Here is a 26,226-nt window from a genome sequence, read left to right on the forward strand (position 1 = left end):
TTGGTAGCCAGTTAACCAAGAATGGGGAAGAGCGGGGTCGGAACATTATGTGCAAACGTACATTACCGAGCCTCGTTGTTGCTGTTTGATTTTGCAGAGCCATTTAAATTTGGTGAAAAATTATTTTGTTTGATGATTTTTGAGGAAACGACGTGATCTCAATGATTATATATCAAATTGTGGTTTATATTTTTGTTTACTTATCCTCACCTATTGTTCCAAACACGTGGACTCCTTGCTGAGGTCGTCCTTCTCAAACTGGGCACGTCCCGTTTGATCACGTGCACATTGTGTGGCTGCTTACCTATTGAGGGCAGAGTTCCTCTTTCCCATATTGGAGCAGAGCTAATTGGCAGTGGCGAAACTTCTGTCTGAACAATTAAATAAGGGCGCTAACCGATTGAATAAATATTAAAAGATTTTGAAAATATTCCATTTTTACCAACAAAAAGCGCGTGAAAATTCATAATGAAAAAATTTTCACTAAAAACGGCAAATATTACAATTATACCGCAAAAAATTTGCCGTAATCTTAGTGGTGAACTTTTGTAAGATTTGCAGTATTTTAGTCGTGAAATATTTGTTTTCACCGCACTCAGCGAAAAAAAAACAGCAATTCGTACAACCATTTATGGCATTCATCGCAATTGCTACGTTCGTCAGCGACTTTTAATGTGTACACCCCGATCATGCAGTTATGTTTTTTACATTGCGGAACTGATCGAAAGGTAGAAATAGGAAAATAGAGAAGTTATTGGCAGCATTAAATTTAGAAAATTAACGCCGGAACAATTGGGACTATTGGTAATTTTTCATGTGGTAATTACTTTTCAGACTTGAAACATAAACCGACTAACGTCAGACAAAATGCTCTCCAACGACAGGCGGGGCAGAGTTTAATTCAGAATTTTAGCCAGGAGATTTTTTAGGTTCGAAAACATCCTCCCAGGGAAGGATTCGAATCCCCTCTGGAGTCTTTCAGAGAAGCGTTAATAATTCGGCTATCAAACCCTTGTGATTTCCAAGGCTACAACCACTTTTATTTTAGCAAGGAACTTTACTTCGGAGTGAGAACCATTGAGATCAATCAAAAATGAAGGAGACAAACGTAAAAATGTCACTCCAGATTTCAAAGAATGTTCTAGAACAAAGTCTCAGAAATGGTCAAAGGACAAATTTGCATTAAAAGATGCACACGTTTACAATAAATGCTTCAAACTGCGTTCGAGAGCAATTAAAAGCGCAAATACCCACTTAAAATATTTACAGCTAATTCTTACTGTAAAGAATTGTTATACCTTAACAAAACCGAACCCCAGTGGTTGTGGAATTTTTATCGTGTAAGATCTGACAAATTTCTGACAAAACCATCTTGCTAATAACCTGTAAGGGGATGCATCTTCTTATCAGATCTGATAAGACGTTTATCAGATCTTATAAGATAAAAATTTCTCTTATAAGATCTTACACGATAAAACTTCCTCTTATAAGATCTTACACGATAAAAAAATCCTATTATAAGATCTTACACGATAACAATTCCTCTTATAAGATCTTACACGATAAAAATTCCGCTTATAAGATCTTTCACGATAAAAATTCCTCTATAAGATCTTACACGATAAAAATTCCGTCTTATCAGATCTTACACGATAAAAATTTCCTCTTATATAAATTCCTGAAGTATGGTATATTCTTCATATTGAAGACAATTCAGAGTTGCTCTCAAGCAGTAGCCGAAAAACTACAGCATGCAACACTTTAGTGTCAGAGCAACAAAAAGAAAAATATCTTATACTGTCTTGTAAGACTTATAAGATTTTGTAAAAAAGATTATTTGAGTGGCAGGGGCTTTCTCCGAAGCGGTGATTATCAAACAAGGCTGAAAATTTTTTTTCAAAGACCAAATTTGTCTTGGACTGCTAAGTTTAGCCATAGTACCCAGTTAAGATTCACAATAAAACTGCCGGCAAAACAGAATCAACAAGCATTTTTTTGTTTCATAATTGGTTAGCTGACCGATTATTTTTTTACTTTCATGGGAACCTGACTACGTTACACGGTTATATTGAAATAATTAAAACATGTCATATCAGATCTTACACGATAAAAATTCCGTCTTATCAGATCTTACACGATAAAACTTCTGATAAGAGGAATGTTTATCTCATAAGATGTCTTATCAGATCTTATACGATAAAAATTCTGATAAGGGGAATGTTTATCTTATAAGATGTCTTATCAGACCTTACACGACAAAAATTCCTCTTACCAGAATTTTTATCGTGTAAGATCTGATAAGAGGAATTTTTATCGTGTAAGATCTGATTAGATCTTGCACGATAAAAATTCTTAGTCAGCATCTTATCTGATCTTACACGATAAAAATTCCAGAATCACTGGGGAAGGCATCGAGAACTCAGTTTTTAATGACTTGAAACATTGGTTTATGAAAGCAGTTTTTGGCTCACTTTTCATGAAAATTTTGAAATAATAATGATTTACAAAAAACATATGGTAACTGAAATTGAGACAAAAATTGAGGCAAAAATACATAACCCAAGCTTAGTAGAATTGCATAATTTGAAGCCTGTTCGATCATCTTCGCGTTTTCGCGTTTAAGAAAAGACCCATTACCGTTTACAACGCCTAGTATATCAATTTATAAAATTTGACGATAAAAAATCCTTTTTTATAGATTTTAAGTCAAGTTGGATCGTAGCATTAACGTTTCCTAAATGATTAACAGTAGCATAGTCTGAAGAAATGACATCCTGATAGTTTATTTGAAGCAGTGTAATCAAGTAAAGAAGGAATGATCGCGAAATTCTTCAATTTTTTCTCGTTAGTGCCAACCTTTTCTTGAGATCTGACTTCGACTCGTTTAGTTGGCTTCTCCTGCTTTAATTCCACTTTTGTTTCTTGTGAAGGCGCTGAAACAACTTTCTTCACTTACATTTAAAAGGCCGAAGAAGAACGGCGGAATTATATAACGCTAAAACTAAAATTTTTTGTTTCAATTTAATTTTTGCTACGAATTGTTTACAGATATGTGCATTTAAAGTGTGTGGCTAATGTAGATTGAAAGGTGGACTTATGATAAATAGTGAAATTGAGATGAACAGTTATGAAGAACAGGGAAACATAGAATGCTAGTTTAATTTTAGCGATTTTACTAACCAGCTGGGGCAGTGTGCAGAAATTTGGGTTGTGTTCCTTCGTACTTCATTACCTAAAAGCAGCACACCCGGCATAGAATTATATTCTCTGCATTTGCTTTTACGGCATTTTATTTTTTTGATGAAATGATGAACTGATCCCCAACCTAGCCGCCTATATTGCGTGAAACAATGCATAATCGAAATTCTTAAACCCCTTTTATGGTATGAAACAAATTCTGTGGCTGACTCCAACGTCATTTGAGGTTATATGAAAACCATCATCAAATCGAATTTTTTGGTGACACTTTCTTGTGAAAACAAAACAACATGATGCACTATTTACCTCTGTTTTCATTTTAGACCAGTGATTAGTCGAAGGTCGTGGCACGTGCATTGCTGGCTCCCAACTCCTCCATCGAGAAAATCTATCAAAAATTTAATTAGATATAAATAAACAGAACTGGATGAATCCACAACGCCTCATTGAAACTTTTGCGCATAACATCTTGCCCTATATAATTGTACAATTTTTTTTCGAAAAGCGAGAAAATATAAAAAGTTTGGTAAATACAAGCTCATTTTTTCAAATGACAGAACGAACACACCAGAAGCGTATATTTTAAAAATCAAAATCAGCATTTTACCAGCCATTATTTTGAAACTGAAATTTTAAGGTCTTAGAAAAAAGTTTAAAAATTGCTACTTTAAATAATTTTTAGGTCGTTGAGTTTAAACCGCTTTTGCTTTAAGATGTGAAAAAAATAATCTTCCAGGATACCGAGACACTGATATAAAATTTTATCGTTCAGAATCTTATCTGTGGTATAATACTGGCACTGAAAAAATTACTTTTCTGAAAAAATTACGTCTTTTGCTCTTCTTTTTTCATTGGTTGCTATATTAGCACGTCGCTATATCCCTGAACAGTAATCTGAAAAGCTAATCAGCTACTAGGTGCAATTAGAAAAGTTTTCCAGATTCTTGTTAAAATTAAACCGGGTAGAATTTTCGAATTTTTTTGTTATATTAACTGTGACCCCAATTTTTATTTGCTAGCAATTCTTTTTAATTGGCTTTAAGTAAGCAAAATTTTGTTCCTCCAGCCATTTATTTCTCCATCCAATTGATCTAATACCTTTTTATAATTATATTCTGTATATTCACTATATATCAGATAGAATCGAAGGCTATTGAAAGCATAGTTAACTCCTAATTGTGTTAGATCAACGGAAAAAAATGTCACAATTATGTCATACCAATGTTATGTAATTATGTCATATCAGTGTCAAGTCATAATATTGCTATAAACTAGAGTCTTAAAAAAGTTTCTCCGCCCAAAATGTTCCGATCCCGCTCATCCAGATTATTGACTTATTTGTCTTCCAAATGATGAAGAGAACGACACCTTTCAAAAAACAAAATTTAGTTCCAAAATAATTGTAGCAAGAAAAAAAATTGCTTTTAATGCAAACACTGAACAAAATATATAATGCTGTCTTAGAGTTCAAGACAAGACGAATCACAAAATCAGATAAAAAAAACACGTAAAACTAAAATTAAAACAGCATCACTTAAATCTCAAACAAAGTAACCTGTACTTCACTAGGAAAAAATGGGACCTTTTTTAAATGAAATTTGGCAGCAACTGAACACAAAACACACAAAAAGGACAAAGTGAAGAAGACAATCAGAATTTTCGAAAACAATTGATTTCAAAACCATGAAAATCAAAAGCTGTTAATCGAAATCATCAAATAGCGTCGCTTTTACCTCCATAAGAAGCTATGAGAACTGGTATCATCTAGAATATGTCATAAGACTACAAAAAACCTAAAAACAGGCAACTATCAAAAATTCAATTAAATTTTGCAAGAAAACTGCGTCGAAGCCGTTAAACCAAAGTCTATTAACTAAAAATATTGATATGTTAAATAGCGCCTTCTTAAATTACCCTTAGTGAGGCATCTTAGTTCTTCTCTATGTCATTATGTTTAAGATTCAAAATATTAAATGTGCAAAAATCACTACTTGTTAAAGAAAACTGCAAAGAAGACTAAATTTTATTCAACCAGAACAATAATTTGACCTTTATTTGCTCAGACTATGCTAAAAATTGACAAAGTTTAGATGAAAAACGTGCAAAGCTCAAAATTCTGTCGTTTTTTTCATAACAAAAGTCTTAACAAGCATAAGCTTTCAGCTAAAAAAATGCTACATAGATTAACTCGAAAGTTTTTAGGTGTGGACTTGTGTCATTTTACGCAAACACAGTGTTGAACCCATAATAATAACAGTGAGTTTTTTTACTGAATTAATAATCTGCGTTCATTGGCTCCATTTCGCATTTACCTAGGATCTGTCATTAATTGAGCATTGATTCGAATTCATAATTTATGATCGACGCTAGATCTTAGCATTGATCGTATATAATTTAGGCTCTTCCATCGCAAAATTGTTTGTTTTTTTTTTTTAAGTTTATGCTTGATAATACACAGTGTTGAAGCCATAAACACAATGAGTTTTTTACTGAATTTGTAGTATATGTTTATAGAGCCTCGTTTGCACGTAAATCGCATCTGTCTATAAGTGGGCATTGATTTGAAACATTTTGAAATACTTTACGTTAGCAAAACACAGGAAATCAGGTAATGTGAGTTGGAAGAAAAACGGTTAATTTTGTTTTCAGTGCCTTTAGCACTTCTGTATGCTATTTACTACAGTGAATGCTATTCTTCGATGTATTTGCACTTTTTAAACGCTGACACCTCCGCCCGGTTCTCGATTCTCTTAAAAATCAAAAGTAGCTGTAAAATCAATCTTTTTCACATAACAAGGTGCTTTAAGACAATAATATAGATACAACAATAGTTTTAACAAGGCGGCTCGGTAATGTGCAATGGCACATAAGGTTCCGACCCCGCCCGTCCACAATTTTGGCATAATTGTCTACCAAATGAGGAACAGGTAGAAAAACCCAAAAATTATTTTTTGTGAATCCCGAAAAAGCCCAAGTCTTTTCCAAAAAATTCTGTATGAACGATAAGATAGCCTTCCCAGCAAATAATTCAGTGGAGTAAATATTAATGCATTAGATGGCTGTAATATCTCAATATTAAGAAAGCAAGTCAAGACGAACAGCAAAATCAAACAACAACAACAACAAACATTAATTACATCAAAAAATTTATGTCCCTCTTAAAAACTAAATTTAATAGCAAAGTCAGCATACCGTCGGATAAACCTAAAACTAAACAAAAATAACTTATAAATCACCAGAAAACATATGCAACCAGTCCATAAAATGGTTTGGTAACAATTATACAAAAAAGAACAAAAACAGTAGGTAAAAAAATTAACTTATTTTTTTGAAACAGTTAACTTCAAAGTAATAAATTCCATTAGGAATCAATTAAAATTACCACAAATTTATGATTACCACTGCTTCTATAGAAGGGCATTAGGACCTGTCCTTATTCATTTTTTAAAGCGGCTAAAAAGAACAACAAAGAACAAACAAAATTTCAATTGAAACTTGCCGGAAAACGCTGTCAAAACAGTCAAGCCAAATTTTGGCACACAAAATATATTTGATTGCGCCTTCTTCAAACAGCTATAATGTAGTACGTGGCCATTCATTAGTAACACTAGGTAACAAGTAGACAAAAAAGCGAAGTGCTAAAGTATGTAATACTTTTGATTTTTTTTTCGAAACAAAATTACATTCAATATCATAAAAGGCATTAATTACAAAAGAGCTATTTAAATCGGGTCGTTTATTCGTGAAAAAGAAGCCCTCGAGACCTGTAATTATCCAGAATATTTCTTGCATCAACAAAAAGAACGTCAAATATGACGAAAATCAAATTAATTTACTTTTTTTGTGAAAAACCGATGTCGAAGCCAGTAAGGTCATAACAAATTCTTTAGAAAAAATATTTTGGGACATCAATCCCTTTTATTCCCTTGACACCCAAAATGTCATATTTGACCTGCAATTAACTAACGAGATTAGGTAACAAAAAGAAACATAAAAAAAACAAAATTGCGAAATCAAAAAGTTTTTTTTTTAAATTTTGGAAAACGATTGTTTTCAAAGTCATGAAAGCCATCAGCTATCTATTAATATCAGAATATCGGTTCTTCTATTCTTCCATGAAAAGCTAATGAAAGCTATCACTATACAGGAAATTTCATACGACCGAACCGACAAATCATAAATGACAGTTAGAGACAAAATAAATTTAAAAAGTCGAGGCCGTTAAAACGATGATATATATCTTTCAGGATTTTAATATGTTCAATTGTGCCTTATTTTGAATGCAAATAAGGTGACATGAGAACTGTCAATAATCTGATAATGTGACAAAATTAGAATACGTGAAAAACTGCAAATATCAAAACAAACAAAAAACTGAAATCTTGTCGTATCAAAGCCAGAAAAAAATAACTTCAGGCTTAAAACTGCAACCGAGATTAAATGTTAAATCAGTAGGAAAAAGAGGCAGTCTTTCTTTGCTGACACTAAGCTGGCAGTTGTACAAATTAAGAAAAAAATAGAGGAAAAAATATTTAAGCTATTATTTATTGAAAAGTCAATTATTTTTAAAAAAAGAAACGACCATAAACTTTCAATTAAAAAACTAAATGCATCAACTTAGAGCTGCTTTGCAAGCGAATTGGTCGGACCTATCACTCCTGAGCTTTGATTTGATATGTTCTGTTCTTTATTATTAAAAAAAAGTTTTTTTTAAAAAAAAAAGACCGACTGATTACAATCCGATTTTTTTTCGGATTGTAACAGTCCAAGAATGGCCCAAAACTAGCCCTGTAAAAACTTATTGTCAGTTAGGAACAATTGATTTTTCGAATGTTGTAGATATAGATAATTTGTTAGTTGAAAACTCAAAATAAAATCTGCATTTTTGATAATCAACGAGTAAAGTTAGCAAAAAACGGCAAAGTTTTAACTACAGTGCACTCTCAGCGGACTCTGAAGTAGAAATAGCCCCCTTCTGAGTCTACAAAGATTGTATGAGTGTTGTTTGGGGGTTTACTGTCGGCAAATTTAATCAAAGTGGACAAAAGTAGCTTATTTCGTGCTGTTTTTGATGAAAAAAGCTAAATTTTGAAATGTTTATCCAGATTTTTTGACCAAAAAAATGAAATCAAAACAATCAACAATGCTTTTTCGTCTTCAAAAATAAAATCAACGATACTATTTATAAAAATTATAACAAATTTTAGCAAAATTGACGAAAATTTAGGCAAAAATTCCGGAAAATGTGAATAAAAACAACGTGAATTCACTCTTCTTTTCTCAGAAGTTTAAACCTCGATAACTCCCTGTAAAAAACGAAAATTAAAAAAAACTTTTTAATTCCATATTCTACGCTGGACGAGCTTTCTAATGATACCAGTCTCAACTCTCTACGATGAATATATCGAGCGGCGAAAATTCACGGAACAAAAAAAAACCCAGTTGAGTATATAGTTCCTCCCCCCCTCAAGAGGGTCGGAACAAAAATGGCATTGAAGGGGTAATGAGTAGGACTGGGATGATCAAATTGATTACAACAGCAGTATTGCTGAAAACAGAGAGCATGGAAGGTGATCAGGAGGCTAATCAAACCGATTAAACTACAAATTTTGTTATTTTTAAATTGATTTATATCTTACCCAACACTAGTCTGCGGTCGCTTGGCTGACATTGAAGCTACATGGTACCTGAAACCAAATCAATATTAAGTTTAAAATTAAAGATTAGTAAGTTAATTTTTTAATTGCCAGCTGGGTGCCAAAAAATAGTTCTTTAACAGAAAATTTCAAAAATAGTTTGAAAGAAAGCATGACTTTAGATGATAAAGTCTATATCTTAAAACTAACGTGAGCAGTTCGTGTCAATTTTCGCCAATTTTCTAAATAAGAACATTCGTGCTATAAAAAGTAGCAGTTATTGTCCTTTTAGTGATCACGTCAGAGCAAAGGTAGTTAAGTTGGTTTTGATATTAACATTAAAGCGCTGAGAAGATGATATATGGAAAAAGTTTTATGTGACCAGACCTTTATTGAAAAATTATCTATATTCGTTTCTTTGAAGTCGAAATAGATCTTTTTATGATAAATATAAGACGTTTAGAATTCGTAGCAAGTTCCTGTTTTCATGATTCATGAAGTTTTTGTCGTTTTATTTTTAAGTTTCCGACAAAAGGCTGAAAATTGGTATCCTTTTAACATGTGAAAAATGTGGGCGATATCTCAACTACGATCTCTCAACTAAAAATTTGTTGAATTTCTTGCGATCTTTCATTGGTTTAGTATATTTGAGTTAAAAAAAAGGTTAGTATACTGTTATAAATTAATCAATATCCGTCGAAATTGAGGGGATAAATCAAACTATACCTGTGTCTTGCCTGTTTCAAATCTTTAGTCGTAAAGTAATCAAAATTCTCCACATCTATAACGCCCATTTTCAAGTTCAAAGGATATCAACACGCAAAAGCCAAATTGCACTCTAAGTTAAAGCCAAAATAAATATCAAAGGCAAGTGAAATAATAGCGTTTTATTGCACCTCGGAATGTTTAAGGTTTCTAAGCAATACGCTTTTTATTTCAAACAAAAGATTTGCAAATTTAATATAGCTCAATTACAATAGGGGAACCAAAATACGTTGCATTTTAATGGTTTTTAATGGTTTCTGTTGGATTCTGAATAATGGATTATCTTTTATGGTAGTCAGTTTTCTTAGTAGCTGGTTTGAATGGTCATTAAGCATTTTGAGAATTCACAAGGTGCTCCCTTCAGTGAGTGAAAACATATTGTGAGCACGCAGGTGCGTTTTTATGCCTGATCAAAATTTGATGAGCTGTATAATTATCAGACTTGTTTTGGTTTCCCATTATGGAAACAAACTTGCTCACTAATAAAGTTCATTGAAACAAAAACTGACCAAATTTTGTTCCGACACACTTTAAGGGGGAGAAGAACTACATACTCAAATGGGTTTTTCTGTCTAGTCAATTTCGGCCGATTGATATATTTATCGTAGAGAGCCTTCCTTTTTTTCAGTGAATTAACAAGGTTTAAATTTTAGTGAATAATAGATGAAGTTCCGTTGTTTTTATTCCCATTTTCCAGAATTTTTTACTACATTTTTGTCAGATTTGCTGAAATATGCTGAAAATGTTTAATAAAGTGTTGCTGGTCTGTTTTCTAAAGATTATTTTTTCGCTACATATTGCGCTGCTTAAATTTTTGCTACATATAACAAAATCAGCCTTTTTCAACAAAGTTTTCAAGAAATAACCTTCTTTAATCAACTTTCCTTGAAATGCTAACACAATTTGCTCCAACTAAAGTGAATGCCGTTTTTTTTCTCCACTTTCTTTGAAAGGTTTCTGGTTTTGAAAATTTTCCAGTTTTTAGCTAAAATAACTAGATAATTATACAAACAGCATCATTTTTCTCAGATAGTTTTAGTTGTTGGCTGATGGTTTTCATGACTTTAAAGATAATTTTTTTCAAAAAATGAAAAAATTTTTATATTAACTCGTCATCTTCTGTTGTATTTGTCTATTTGTAACCTAATCCCAGTAATCTCTGGTCACATTTTAATTTCGAAAGGAGGCGAATTCGGAGACATCTTTTTTAAGTGGAATGATTATGGTTTAAACAGCTTTGACATCAATTTTTCGCAAATAAAAAAGTCAATTTTCTTCGTCTGTATTTGAAGTCCTTTCAATAAACTAATGAAAAAGTTTGCTTATCTGCAGTTCTTAGTGGTTTCCTTGGCGGACTCAGATAACAATTTGAAGTTATTGCTGATTGTTTCGGTGACTTTGGAATTAATTGTTTCAGAAAAAGTATTTTATTTTTGCAGTCTGCATAGAAATTACGTTGCTGGCATAGAAAAAAAAGCAAAATTTAACATATTGAAGGTTTTGAGTGATTTCATTATTGTTTCAACGGCTTCGATACTAGATTTTTGTCTTTATTTAACGTTCTTTATGTAAACGTAGGATATATTGCGATCAATGAAGTCGCGAAAGCCTCGGTTAGAACAAGGAACAAACTTAATTTTTGATTTCAACGCATACTTGATGTAATTCATAACCTTTAAATTAGTTGTTTTCGAAAATACAAAGGCTGTTTGTGATTTTTGCTCTTTTATTGTCTGTTTGTTAGTCTCATTAATGAGTGGTCACATGTCACTCAATTGGCGTTCAAGAACCTGCCAAACATCTTTATAATGACAGTTCCCAAAGTATCAGCTAATGGAGTTAAAAATTGTCGTAAAAGAAATTTATTTTATGATTTCAGTTCATATCCAATGGTTTTAATTACTTTAGAACCAATTGTTTTCTAAAATTTTGAGAGTAATTTTCATTTCAAGTTAGCCGCTTTTGTTGTGTTTTGTGTTGTGTTTTTTTACCAAGTTGCATTAAGAACTGGTTCCATATCTTTTGTATTGGTGGACAGTGAAATAGTTGTTTTTTTTTAATTGAGGCTCTATTTAGTCTTTTTTATAAAGTTTTTCTACAAATAGAAATCGAGTTTTTCATGTTATTAATGGTTGTTGTTGTTGTTTGATTTTGTTGTTTGTTTTGTCTCGTATTCTTAGTATGGGCAAAACTCCGCGGGCCTCTAAAGTAGCGTTTTTTAAATTCCACTGACTGATTTGAGTTGGACGCAGTTTTTTTTATTCATACTCAAGTTTTTTTTTGAAAAAACTTGAGTTTCTGAACGTTTCTCTGGACGCCTTTCTCATTTGGTAGACAATTGAGACAAAAATGTGGATGAGCGGGTCGGAAAATTATGTGCAAACGCACATTAGTGAGCCTCTTTGTTGAGGGAGGACTTTAGTGGGGGAGTTAACGACCAACTTTAGTGGGGGAGGTACTATATACTCAAATAGGTTTTTTTGTTCAGACAATTTTGGCCGACCAATATAATCATTGTAGAGAAATTTGAGTAATATCATTGAAAAGTCCTTCAAGCGTTGAATATGGATATAGAAAGACTTTTTCAATTTTTGCTTTTTATTGGGAGATATCGAGGTATAAAATTTTGTGAATATTATACCTAATTCAGCTGCATTTTTCACATTTTCGGTATTTTGACCTAATTTTAGACAATTTTGATAAAATTTGTCAAAAAATTGAAAACTGTAGTGTTATTGACTTTATATCTGAAGATAGAGTGGGATTGCTGAATTGTTCAATCCGAGTTTTTATGGCTAGAATTTATGCTAAATTTTTCAATTTTTGACATTTTCGAGACCAAATTTGCTTTTTTAGCCCACTTGCTTTAAAACTGCCGCAAGTAGATACCCAAAAACTGCGGCCAAATTTTTTTTAAAGCTCACAAACTTAGTTGTACACCCACTTGCTACGAGAGTCTTCTGGAACTGTAATTTTGCCAGTTTTTTTTGGGGAACTTAAACTCGATAATTATACAAAAGGAATTTTTATTTTCGACACTAAATAATTTTGCTAAACAATTGATCTATTTCGCAACCATTTGAAGAAATGAGTTTTTTTAGAAGCACAGCAACATCTGGATTGATCTTGATCTCGCCACACATCCTTACGATAAAAAATCTTTTTTAAAAAAGATTTTAATGGGCACGAATTTTTAACGTATTTCTGTTATGGAAATGTTTTCTATGTAAACTTTTTTTACTTACAAGGATTTCACATCCGGGCTCAAGTAATGACAAATACTATCCACAAAAAATGAGGCCCATTGAGATTATATTACGGTTTCGGAGTTATGCTCTTGATTTCTATGGCTCTGCCCAATTATTATCGTAAAAAAATTTTCGGTACTTCATGAATTTTGCTTTCATTTGCTATATTTTTGTAACCAAATGACTTTTTGTCCCCATTTAGAGATCCAGAATGAACCTATAGATTTTTTCCAATTGTTATCTAATGTCTGCTATGTTTTTGAATATATTTGTTTTAAGATATTGGTTAATTTTTGAATTTTGCCACTATTTTATATTATTTCACTCAACTTCGGGATCAATCTCAGTAAAAACAGGCAGAAAACAATTTGCAGTTGGTCATGAATTAATGTCCGTAACAGTATTATGCTCAACTAATGGTCTCTTTGCTCTGATGCTATGCGTTTTCAACTCTTTTTTCTTTTTTAGCATAATGGCATAATGGATGGGTTCATGTGTTTCCTTGTGAAATTATCACTTTACGGACAAAGCCAACTGAAGGAAAGCATTGTAGGAAAAGTGTACAGCGTTGAAAAAAGGTGTTTCTGTATATGTTAATTGTTTTGATTATAGAATTTATGCTTTTTGGTCTGAGACAGTTATCTCGCAATGTTTTATAGATTTTTTGTTTCTGCCTACGTTTGTCTTTTTTTTGTGGTACGCCATATACCTGAAAACGGTAGGTCTCTATTTTTTGTGTATCTCACGTATATCTCAACCTAGTTAAAGATTTCAGTTTATAGCTGTTGCTTTTAATAATTTTTAAAATGAAATTTTAAAAAAAATCTCAATTGTATTGTTTTGTTTTCATTTTCGAAACCATTTAACTTAATCTCCCTAATTAGAAATCTCAATTTTTTGTTGCTTCAGAAATGTTTTTGGGAATGGTTATGCGTTGTGACTGGTTGCATCGACCATTAATTTAATAAAAACGTTCAAAATTTCTGTACTGCTCAATTTTTGAGTTTCTTTTTGTTGTCATTTCTACCTAGTCCTTTTATACGGAAGTCTCTTTGATGTTAAAATGAGGAGAAAGTGACAATATACAATTCTTGCAGGTGACATTTTTTAATTATAGTGCCTTGAACATTGTGATCTTGTAAAATTGTTTGAATTTTTCTCGATACAATAGTTGTTTTTTTGTGGGATTGCGACTTGGTCTCATTATTAACCGGTCCAACGGGCTTCCTGGGGTTTGCAACTTAATTCATCGCTGTTTGTTGAAATCTCAAGTCTGTTATGACTTTTGAAAATAGTTGTTGAGATTCGTCTTTTTCTTAAATATTTTATCGGTCGATCTGTAGCTCAGTCTCTGTATACACAGGTCGCAACCCGTTTTCAGTGAACCATAATTTAATCTCCCTAACACTTTTAGCTTCATATATTTTTCGGCTTTGTTACTACTGTTACTAAGAGATTTGAAAAAAATTTTGATTTTTTTTAATTTTACATTTTATAGCATTTTTGTTTTCTTTTTATTTTCTGACAATAATCGTAGGTCCCGTTGGCTTTGAAATTTTGCGCAATTGAACATTGGATAGTGAAATGTCTCAATTGCCTCCTATGGAGATATAAATGAATATTTTAGGGATTCCAGTTGATATCTGATGACATTAATAACAGTGAAATTAATTGTTTTCAAAAATAGAAAAGTACTTTTGAACTTCGCACTCCTTTGCTCTTTTTTTTCGACCTGTTAACCAGTTGCATATTTTTTCTAGAGAATTATAGGTTCAATTGTTTCCTTTAGGTTTTATCTGATGCGAGTTTGATGAATTTGTTATGATTCTTTTTATTATAGACATCGAGTTTCGGTTGTAAATAACGTTTGTTGTTTGATATTTATGATTGTTCTTTCTAGTAGTCCTATTATGAACAACGTTCATCGGCCCTGTAGGGTGGCATTATTGTACTCCATTGTTTATGGAACGATATGTATGTTTTCCAAAGTTTTCTATCTCTTCATCATTTGGTAGCCAATTGAGTCAGGAATGTGGATGAGCGGGGTCGGAACCTTATGTGCGTACGCACATTACCGAGCCCCCTTGTTGTATTTTAAAATGAAATAATAATTGTAATGAAACCGAATCGAAACTCGAGGGTCAAAGTTTTGCCGGGAAATAATTTACAAAGTGTGATGAATAGCGGTGACATTTTTTTTCACAGCAAAGGGCTGGCAATTCTTATCGCCGAATAGCTGAAAATGGCAAAGTTTGCTAGAATTACTGGGACATTTTTGTAGGATTTACCCTGAGGTTGATTTTCCTCCAATTGCGACCATTTCGGATTTTGGCACAGATGGGATTCCAGCGGGTTGATGTACAAAGGGGCTCAGAAAATCTGCAGTCATTGTGTGAAGCTAAATATAATACTGTACAGAGAGTAATGCATGGGTTTGATAGATCCCAGACCCTAAAATGTCAGATTGTTCAATAAACAGTGCCATATTTTAAAACTAAGGACATTTTAAAACTTGCAAAGTTTGTTTTTCCAGTAAGGTGACGGAGTTCGGCTAAAGTCACTTCAGAGTCGTGGCTACCTGAATGGAACCGCTACCTGAATCCTGATAAAGGCCATATTTTCTCTGTGGTTTCGTCAGTCAGGTAGCCTAGAATTGGACATCATCTGACTTTTAGGTTATAAACGTTATCGCTTCTTAGATGAAATATTTACTCAAATAGGTTTTTTGTTCAGACAATTTTGGCCGACCAATATAATCATTGTAGAGAAATGTGAGTAATATCATTGAGAAGCCCTTCAAGCGTTGAATATGGATATAGAAAGACTTTTTCAATTTTTGCTTTTTATTGGGAGATATCGAGGTATAAAATTTTGTGAATATTATACCTAATTCAGCTGCATTTTTTCACATTTTCGGTATTTTGACCTAATTTTAGACAATTTTGATAAAATTTGTCAAAAAATTGAAAACTGTAGTGTTATTGAATTTATATCTGAAGATAGAGTGGGATTGCTGAATTGTTCAATCCGAGTTTTTATGGCTAGAATTTATGCTAAATTTTTCAATTTTTGACATTTTCGAGACCAAATTTGCTTTTTTAGCCCACTTGCTTTAAAACTGCCGCAAGTAGATACCTTAAAACTGCGGCCAAATTTTTTTAAAGCTCACAAACAAGTTAGCTGTACACCCACTTGCTACGAGAGTCTTCTGGAACTGTAATTTTGCCAGTTTTTTTAATAAAATTTTTCTACAAATAGAAATCGAGTTTTGCATGTTATTAATGCTTGTTGTTGTTGTTTGATTTTGTTGTTTGTTTTGTCTCGTATTCTTATAATGGGCAAAACTCCGCGGGCCTCTAAAGTAGCGTTTTTTAAATTCCACTGACTGATTTGAGTAGGACGCAGTTTTTTTATTCATACTCAAGTTTTTTTTCGAAAAAACTTGAGTTTCTGAACGTTTCTCTGGACGCCTTTCTCATTTGGTAGACAATTGAGACAAAAATGTGGATGAGCGGGTCGGAAAATTATGTGCGAACGCACATTAGTGAGCCTCTTTTTTGAGGGAGGACTTTAGTGGGGGAGTTAACGACCAACTTTAGTGGGGGAGGTACTATATACTCAAATAGGTTTTTTTGTTCAGACAATTTTGGCCGACCAATATAATCATTGTAGAGAAATTTGAGTAATATCATTGAAAAGTCCTTCAAGCGTTGAATATGGATATAGAAAGACTTTTTCAATTTTTGCTTTTTATTGGGAGACATCGAGGTATAAAATTTTGTGAATATTATACCTAATTCAGCTGCATTTTTTCACATTTTCGGTATTTTGACCTAATTTTAGACAATTTTGATAAAATTTGTCAAAAAATTGAAAACTGTAGTGTTATTGACTTTATATCTGAAGATAGAGTGGGATTGCTGAATTGTTCAATCCGAGTTTTTATGGCTAGAATTTATGCTAAGTTTTTCAATTTTTGACATTTTCGAGACCAAATTTGCTTTTTTTAGCCCACTTGCTTTAAAACTGCCGCAAGTAGATACCCAAAAACTGCGGCCAAATTTTTTTTAAAGCTCACAAACTTAGTTGTACACCCACTTGCTACGAGAGTCTTCTGGAACTGTAATTTTGCCAGTTTTTTTTGGGGAACTTAAACTCGATAATTATACAAAAGGAATTTTTATTTTCGACACTAAATAATTTTGCTAAACAATTGATCTATTTCGCAACCATTTGAAGAAATGAGTTTTTTTAGAAGCACAGCAACATCTGGATTGATCTTGATCTCGCCACACATCCTTACGATAAAAAATCTTTTTTAAAAAAGATTTTAATGGGCACGAATTTTTAACGTATTTCTGTTATGTAAATGTTTTCTTTGTAAACTTTTTTTACTTACAAGGATTTCACATCCGGGCTCAAGTAATGACAAATACTATCCACAAAAAATGAGGCCCATTGAGATTATATTACGGTTTCGGTGTTATGCTCTTGATTTCTATGGCTCTGCCCAATTATTATCGTAAAAAAATTTTCGGTACTTCATGAATTTTGCTTTCATTTGTTATATTTTTGTAACCAAGTGACTTTTTGTCCCCATTTAGAGATCCAGAATGAACCTATAGATTTTTTCCAATTGTTATCTAATGTCTGCTATGTTTTTGAATATATTTGTTTTAAGATATTATTGGTTAATTTTTGAATTTCGCCACTATTTTATATTATTTCACTCAACTTAGGGATCAATCTCAGTAAAAACAGGCAGAAAACAATTTGCAGTTGGTCATGAATTAATGTCCGTAACAGTATTATGCTCAACTAATGGTCTCTTTGCTCTGATGCTATGCGTTTTCAACTCTTTTTTCTTTTTTAGCATAATGGCATAATGGATGGGTTCATGTGTTTCCTTGTGAAATTATCACTTTACGGACAAAGCCAACTGAAGGAAAGCATTGTAGGAAAAGTGCACAGCGTTGAAAAAAGGTGTTTCTGTATATGTTAATTGTTTTGATTATATAATTTATGCTTTTTGGTCTGAGACAGTTATCTCGCAATGTTTTATAGATTTTTTGTTTCTGCCTACGTTTGTCTTTTTTTTGTGGTACGCCATATACCTGAAAACGGTAGGTCTCTATTTTTTGTGTATCTCACGTATATCTCAACCTAGTTAAAGATTTCAGTTTATAGCTGTTGCTTTTAATAACTTTTAAAATGAAATTTTAAAAAAATCTCAATTGTATTGTTTTGTTTTCATTTTCGAAACCATTTAACTTAATCTCCCTAATTAGAAATCTCAATTTTTTGTTGCTTCAGAAATGTTTTTGGGAATGGTTATGCGTTGTGACTGGTTGCATCGACCATTAATTTAATAAAAACGTTCAAAATTTCTGTACTGCTCAATTTTTGAGTTTCTTTTTGTTGTCATTTCTACCTAGTCCTTTTATACGGAAGTCTCTTTGATGTTAAAATGAGGAGAAAGTGACAATATACAATTCTTGCAGGTGACATTTTTTAATTATAGTGCCTTGAACATTGTGATCTTGTAAAATTGTTTGAATTTTTCTCGATACAATAGTTGTTTTTTTGTGGGATTGCGACGTGGTCTCATTATTAACCGGCCCAACGGGCTTCCTGGGGTTTGCAACTTAATTCATCGCTGTTTGTTGAAATCTCAAGTCTGTTATGACTTTTGAAAATAGTTGTTGAGATTCGTCTTTTTCTTAAATATTTTTCCGGTCGATCTGTAGCTCAGTCTCTGTATACACAGGTCGCAACCCGTTTTCAGTGAACTATAATTTAATCTCCCTAACACTTTTAGCTTCATATATTTTTCGGCTTTGTTACTACTGTTACTAAGAGATTTGAAAAAAATTTTGATTTTTTTTTTAATTTTACATTTTATAGCATTTTTGTTTTCTTTTTATTTTCTGACAATAATCGTAGGTCCCGTTGGCTTTGAAATTTTGCGCAATTGAACATTGGATAGTGAAATGTCTCAATTGCCTCCTATGGAGATATAAATGAATATTTTAGGGATTCCAGTTGATATCTGATGACATTAATAACAGTGAAATTAATTATTTTCAATAATAGAAAAGTACTTTTGAACTTCGCACTCCTTTGCACTTTTTTGTCGACCTGTTAACCAGTTGCATATTTTTTCTAGAGAATTATAGGTTCAATTGTTTCCTTTAGGTTTTATCTGATGCGAGTTTGATGAATTTGTTATGATTCTTTCTATTATAGACATCGAGTTTCGGTTGTAAATAACGTTTGTTGTTTGATATTTATGATTGTTCTTTCTAGTAGTCCTATTAAGAACAACGTTCATCGGCCCTGTAGGGTGGCATTATTGTACTCCATTGTTTATGGAACGATATGTATGTTTTCCAAAGTTTTCTATCTCTTCATCATTTGGTAGCCAATTGAGTCAGGAATGTGGATGAGCGGGGTCGGAACCTTATGTGCGTACGCACGTTACCGAGCCTCCTTGTTGTATTTTAAAATGAAATAATAATTGTAATGAAACCGAATCGAAACTCGAGGGTCAAAGTTTTGCCGGGAAATAATGTACAAAGTGTGATGAATAGCGGTGACATTTTTTTCACAGCAAAGGGCTGGCAATTCTTATCGCCGACTAGCTGAAAATGGCAAAATTTGCTAGAATTACTGGGACAATTTTGTAGGATTTACCCTGAGGTTGATTTTCCTCCAATTGCGACCATTTCGGATTTTGGCACAGATGGGATTCCAGCGGGTTGATGTACAAAGGGGCTCAGAAAATCTGCAGTCATTGTGTGAAGCTAAATATAATACTGTACAGAGAGTAACGCATGGGTTTGATAGATCCCAGACCCTAAAATGTCAGATTGTTCAATAAACAGTGCCATATTTTAAAACTAAGGACATTTTAAAACTTGCAAAGTTTGTTTTTCCAGTAAGGTGACGGAATTCGGCTAAAGTCACTTCAGAGTCGTGGCTACCTGAATGGAACCGCTACCTGAATCCTGATAAAGGCCATATTTTCTCTGTGGTTTCGTCAGTCAGGTAGCCTAGAATTGGACATCATCTGACTTTTAGGTTATAAACGTTATCGCTTCTTAGATGAAATATTTTTGATCATTTTTCTCATTTTTCTGAATCCTGTAACGACAAACTTTTTGCGCGTGAGAGATTCAAGTAAACAGTTGATAGTTCGATATGCAAAAATAATTTTTATCTTAAAGAAACAATGAAAACCTGCCAATGAAGTGATTGAAAGATTTTGATTTACCAATTCTAGAGAAACTTGCAGACGTAGGACCATTGTTTACCCAAATAAGAAAAACTAATTTTTTACTTTGGCTATGTATGACTCTTGCATGAGATTTTCGAACGACTAAAAAACAATCAAATTGTTTTTTCCTGAGAAATTAGAGGTTCCTGGAAATATTCGGTAAAGGTAATTGGCTTCTCAATGCGTCCTTCACGTGGCTATTGTGATAGCAATCATCAGAATAATGTTTTATGGTTGTGGTCGCATTTGAACCAGTGGACAAATGATATAATATGCATTCAAGAGTGAATGAGCTAATATTACTTGTTCTCAAAGAGCTAAGAGAGCTTTTGATGGTGATTGAGATTTTTGAAGTGAAGCTTTTACGTGTATAATTGTGGCCAATTGTTCAAAAACATAGCATTTGAAAGAATACGTTGTTGACGCTTTTTAAATAGTCTCACTTTCCACGCGATATAACCATTTAGAACCATATAAACTGTTATAACCATATAAACTGTTGATAATATCAAACTTAAGTTATAGCCATCAATTCATGACTTTGAGTTCACGCAGTGTGTGATCTGTGTTTCTATCATCAACACCCCACCCCCTCTCTACTACAATAAACAATCATCAGTGCATCTTCTAATTAAAGTGTGCTGTCTTGTCTAAACACCCGGGCCGACGCGTCCACACGCAAACCACGAATATGCAAACTACGATCACCCAACTGCCCTGTTTGATGAATTTGTTATGCGAGTTTGATGAATTTGTTTTGATTCTATTTATTATAGACACCGAGTTTTGGTTGTAAATAACGTTTGTTGTTTGATATTTATGATTGTTCTTTCTATTAGTCCTATTATGAACAACGTTCATCGGCCCTGTAGGGTGGCATTATTGTACTCCATTGTTTATGGAACGATATGTATGTTTTCCAAAGTTTTCTATCTCTTCATCATTTGGTAGCCAATTGAGTCAGGAATGTGGATGAGCGGGGTCGGAACCTTATGTGCGTACGCACATTAACGAGCCTCCTTTTTGTATTTTAAAATGAAATAATAATTGTAATGAAACCGAATCGAAACTCGAGGGTCAAAGTTTTGCCGGGAAATAATGTACAAAGTGTGATGAATAGCGGTGACATTTTTCTCACAGCAAAGGGCTGGCAATTCTTATCGCCGAATAACTGAAAATGGCGAAATTTGCTAGAATTACTGGGACATTTTTGTAGGATTTACCCTGAGGTTGATTTTCCTCCAATTGCGACCATTTCGGATTTTGGCACAGATGGGATTCCAGCGGGTTGATGTACAAAGGGGCTCAGAAAATCTGCAGTCATTGTGTGAAGCTAAATATAATACTGTACAGAGAGTAACGCATGGGTTTGATAGATCCCAGACTCTAAAATGTCAGATTTTTCAATAAACAGTGCCATATTTTAAAACTAAGGACATTTTAAAACTTGCAAAGTTTGTTTTTCCAGTAAGGTGACGGAATTCGGCTAAAGTCACTTCAGAGTCATGGCTACCTGAATGGAACCGCTACCTGAATCCTGATAAAGGCCATATTTTCTCTGTGGTTTCGTCAGTCAGGTAGCCTAGAATTGGACATCATCTGACTTTTAGGTTATAAACGTTATCGCTTCTTAGATGAAACATTTTTGATCATTTTTCTCATTTTTCTGAATCCTGTAACGACAAACTTTTTGCGCGTGAGTGATTCAAGTAAACAGTTGATAGTTCGATATGCAAAAATAATTTTTATCTTAAAGAAACAATGAAAACCTGCCAATGAAGTGATTGAAAGATTTTGATTTACCAATTCTAGAGAAACTTGCAGACGTAGGACCATTGTTTACCCAAATAAGAAAAACTAATTTTTTACTTTGGCTATGTATGACTCTTGCATGAGATTTTCGAACGACTAAAAAACAATCAAATTGTTTTTTCCTGAGAAATTAGAGGTTCCTGGAAATATTCGGTAAAGGTAATTGGCTTCTCAATGCGTCCTTCACGTGGCTATTGTGATAGCAATCATCAGAATAATGTTTTATGGTTGTGGTCGCATTTGAACCAGTGGACAAATGATATAATATGCATTCAAGAGTGAATGAGCTAATATTACTTGTTTTCAAAGAGCTAAGAGAGCTTTTGATGGTGATTGAGATTTTTGAAATGAAGCTTTTACGTGTATAATTGTGGCCAATTGTTCAAAAACATAGCATTTGAAAGAATACGTTGTTGACGCTTTTTAAATAGTCTTACTTTCCACGCGATATAACCATTTAAAACCATATAAACTGTTATAACCATATAAACTGTTGATAATATCAAACTTAAGTTATAGCCATCAATTCAAGACTTTGAGTTCACGCAGCAGAGTGTGTGATCTGTGTTTCTATCATCAACACCCCACCCCCTCTCTACTACAATAAACAATCATCAGTGCATCTTCTAATTAAAGTGTGCTGTCTTGTCTAAACACCCGGGCCGACGCGTCCACACGCAAACCACGAATATGCAAACTACGATCACCCAACTGCCCTGTTTGATGAATTTGTTATGCGAGTTTGATGAATTTGTTAGGATTCTATTTATTATAGACATCGAGTTTTGGTTGTAAATAACGTTTGTTGTTTGATATTTTTGATTGTTCTTTCTAGTAGTCCTATTATGAACAACGTTCATCGGCCCTGTAGGGTGGCATTATTGTACTCCATTGTTTATGGAACGATATGTATGTTTTCCAAAGTTTTCTATCTCTTCATCATTTGGCAGCCAATTGAGTCAGGAATGTGGATGAGCGGGGTCAGAACCTTATGTGCGTACGCACATTACCGAGCCTCCTTGTTGTATTTTTAAAATGAAATAATAATTGTAATGAAACCGAATCGAAACTCGAGGGTCAAAGTTTTGCCGGGAAAAAATGTACAAAGTGCGATGAATAGCGGTGACATTTTTTTCACAGCAAAGGGCTGGCAATTCTTATCGCCGAATAGCTGAAAATGGCGAAATTTGCTAGAATTACTGGGACATTTTTGTAGGATTTACCCTGAGGTTGATTTTCCTCCAATTGCGACCATTTCGGATTTTGGCACAGATGGGATTCCAGCGGGTTGATGTACAAAGGGGCTCAGAAAATCTGCAGTCATTGTGTGAAGCTAAATATAATACTGTACAGAGAGTAACGCATGGGTTTGATAGATCCCAGACTCTAAAATGTCAGATTTTTCAATAAACAGTGCCATATTTTAAAACTAAGGACATTTTAAAACTTGCAAAGTTTGTTTTTCCAGTAAGGTGACGGAATTCGGCTAAAATCACTTCAGATTCATGGCTACCTGAATGGAACCGCTACCTGAATCCTGATAAAGGCCATATTTTCTCTGTGGTTTCGTCAGTCAGGTAGCCTAGAATTGGACATCATCTGACTTTTAGGTTATAAACGTTATCGCTTCTTAGATGAAATTTTTTTGATCATTTTTCTCATTCTTCTGAATCCTGTAACGACAAACTTTTTGCGCGTGAAAGATTCAAGTAAACAGTTGATAGTTCGATATGCAAAAATAAATTTTATCTTAAAGAAACAATGAAAACCTGCCAATGAAGTGATTTGAAAGATTTTAATTTACCAATTCTAGAGAAACTTGCAGACGTCGGACCATTGTTTACCCAAATAAGAAAAACTAATTTTTTACTTTGGCTATGTATGACTCTTGCATGAGATTTTCGAACGACTAAAAAACAATCAATTTGTTTTTACCTGAGAAATTAGAGGTTCCTGGAAATATTCGGTAAAGGTAATTGGCTTCTCAATGCGTTTTCTACGTGGCTATTGTAATAGCAATCATCAGAATAATAATTTATGGTTGTGGTCGCATTTGAACCAGTGGACAAATGATATAATATGCATTCAAGAGTGAATGAGCTAATATTACATGTTTTCAAAGAGCTAAGAGAGCTTTTGATGGTGATTGAGATTTTTGAAGTGAAGCTTTTACGTGTATAATTGTGGCCAATTGTTCAAAAACATAGCATTTGAAAGAATACGTTGTTGACGCTTTTTAAATAGTCTCACTTTCCACGCGATATAACCATTTAAAACTATATAAACTGTTATAACCATATAAACTGTTGATAATATCAAACTTAAGTTATAGCCATCAATTCATGACTTTGAGTTCACGCAGCAGAGTGTGTGATCTGTGTTTCTGTCATCAACACCCCACCCCCTCTCTACTACAATAAAAAATCATCAGTGCATCTTCTAATTAAAGTTTGCTGTCTTGTCTCAACACCCGGGCCGAGGAGTCCAACCGCAAACCACGAATATGCAAACTACGATCACCCAACTGCCCTGTTTGATGAATTTGTTATGCGAGTTTGATGAATTTGTTATGATTCTATTTATTATAGACATCGAGTTTTGGTTGTAAATAACGTTTGTTGTTTGATATTTATGATTGTTCTTTCTAGTAGTCCTATTATGAACAACGTTCATCGGCCCTGTAGGGTGGCATTATTGTACTCCATTGTTTATGGAACGATATGTATGTTTTCCAAAGTTTTCTATCTCTTCATCATTTGGCAGCCAATTGAGTCAGGAATGTGGATGAGCGGGGTCAGAACCTTATGTGCGTACGCACATTACCGAGCCTCCTTGTTGTATTTTTAAAATGAAATAATAATTGTAATGAAACCGAATCGAAACTCGAGGGTCAAAGTTTTGCCGGGAAAAAATGTACAAAGTGCGATGAATAGCGGTGACATTTTTTTCACAGCAAAGGGCTGGCAATTCTTATCGCCGAATAGCTGAAAATGGCGAAATTTGCTAGAATTACTGGGACATTTTTGTAGGATTTACCCTGAGGTTGATTTTCCTCCAATTGCAACCATTTCGGATTTTGGCACAGATGGGATTCCAGCGGGTTGATGTGCAAAGGGGCTCAAAAAATCTGCAGTCATTGTGTGAAGCTAAATAAAATACCGTACAGAGAGTAACGCATGGGTTTGATAGATCCCAGACCCTAAAATGTCAGATTTTTCAATAAACAGTGCCATATTTTAAAACTAAGGACATTTTAAAACTTGCAAAGTTTGTTTTTCCAGTAAGGTGACGGAAGTCGGCTAATGTTACTTTCGGAATCGTGGCTACCTGAATGGAACCGCTACCTGAATCCTGATAAAGACCATATTTTCCCTGTGGCTTCATCAGTCAGGTAGCCTAGAATTGGACATCATCTGACTTTTAGGTTATAAACGTTATCCCTTCTTAGATTAAATATTTTTGATCATTTTCTCATTTTTCTCATCTCTGTAACGACAAACTTTTTACGAGCGAGAGATTCAAGTGAACAGTTGATAGTTCGATTTGCAAAAATAATTTTTATCTTAAAAGAAACAATGAAAACCTGCCAATGAAGTGATTTGAAAGATTTTAATTTACCAATTCTAGAGAAACTTGCAGACGTCGGACCATTGTTTACCCAAATAAGAAAAACTAGTTTTTTACTTTGGCTATGTATGACTCTTGCATGAGATTTTCGAACGACTAAAAACAATCAAATTGTTTTTACCTGCAAAAATTGAGGTTCCTGGAAATATTTGGTAAAGGTAATTGGCTTCTCAATGCTTTCTTCACGTGGCTATCTTGATAGCAATCATCAGAATATTGTTTTATGGTTGTGGTCGCATTTGAACCAGTGGACAAATGATATAATATGCATTCAAGAGTGAATGAGCTAATATTACATGTTTTCAAAGAGCTAAGAGAGCTTTTGATTGTGATTGAGATTTTTGAAGTGAAGCTTTTACGTGTATAATTGTGGCCAATTGTTCAAAAACATAGCATTTGAAAGAATACTTTGTTGACGCTTTTTAAATAATCTCACTTTCCACGCGATATAACCACATAAAACTTTATATAAACTGTTAACCATATAAACTGTTGATGGTATCAAATTTAATTCATCACCATCAATTCATGTCTTTGAGTTCATGCAGCATAAATGTGTGATCTGTGTTTCTGTCATCAACACCCCACCCCCTCTCTACAACAATAAACAATCATCAGTGCATCTTCTAATTAAAGTGTGCTGTCTTGTCTCAACACCCGGGCC

The 26,226-nt window shown here is 33.5% G+C and overlaps 1 protein-coding gene across 3 annotated transcripts in view; it reads right to left on the reverse strand.

Moving 5' to 3' along the window:
- LOC142351242 (uncharacterized) overlaps positions 1-25,820 on the reverse strand; it is a 34,024-nt gene extending 8,204 nt beyond the window's left edge. Inside the window, exons 1-7 of one of the 3 annotated variants that reach the window (XM_075403387.1) lie at positions 25,684-25,820; positions 24,972-25,081; positions 8,838-8,885; positions 3,505-3,586; positions 3,181-3,232; positions 2,857-2,933; positions 211-371 (exon numbers count right to left, since the gene is read on the reverse strand). In XM_075403387.1, coding sequence (XP_075259502.1) covers positions 211-371; positions 2,857-2,933; positions 3,181-3,232; positions 3,505-3,586; positions 8,838-8,885; positions 24,972-25,072 — 521 coding nt within the window. In that variant the 5' untranslated portion in view covers positions 25,073-25,081; positions 25,684-25,820. Of the gene's footprint in view, positions 1-210; positions 372-2,856; positions 2,934-3,180; positions 3,233-3,504; positions 3,587-8,837; positions 8,886-9,560; positions 9,848-15,135; positions 15,242-24,971; positions 25,082-25,683 lie in introns of those variants that run through there. The other 2 variants (XM_075403386.1, XM_075403388.1) reach the window with 2 other exon arrangements.
- Between the last annotated feature and the right edge of the window lie 406 nt (positions 25,821-26,226).

The sequence above is a fragment of the Convolutriloba macropyga genome, chromosome 12 (genome assembly GCF_964194025.1).
Source record: "Convolutriloba macropyga chromosome 12, txConMacr16.3, whole genome shotgun sequence".
NCBI lineage: Eukaryota > Metazoa > Xenacoelomorpha > Acoela > Convolutidae > Convolutriloba > Convolutriloba macropyga.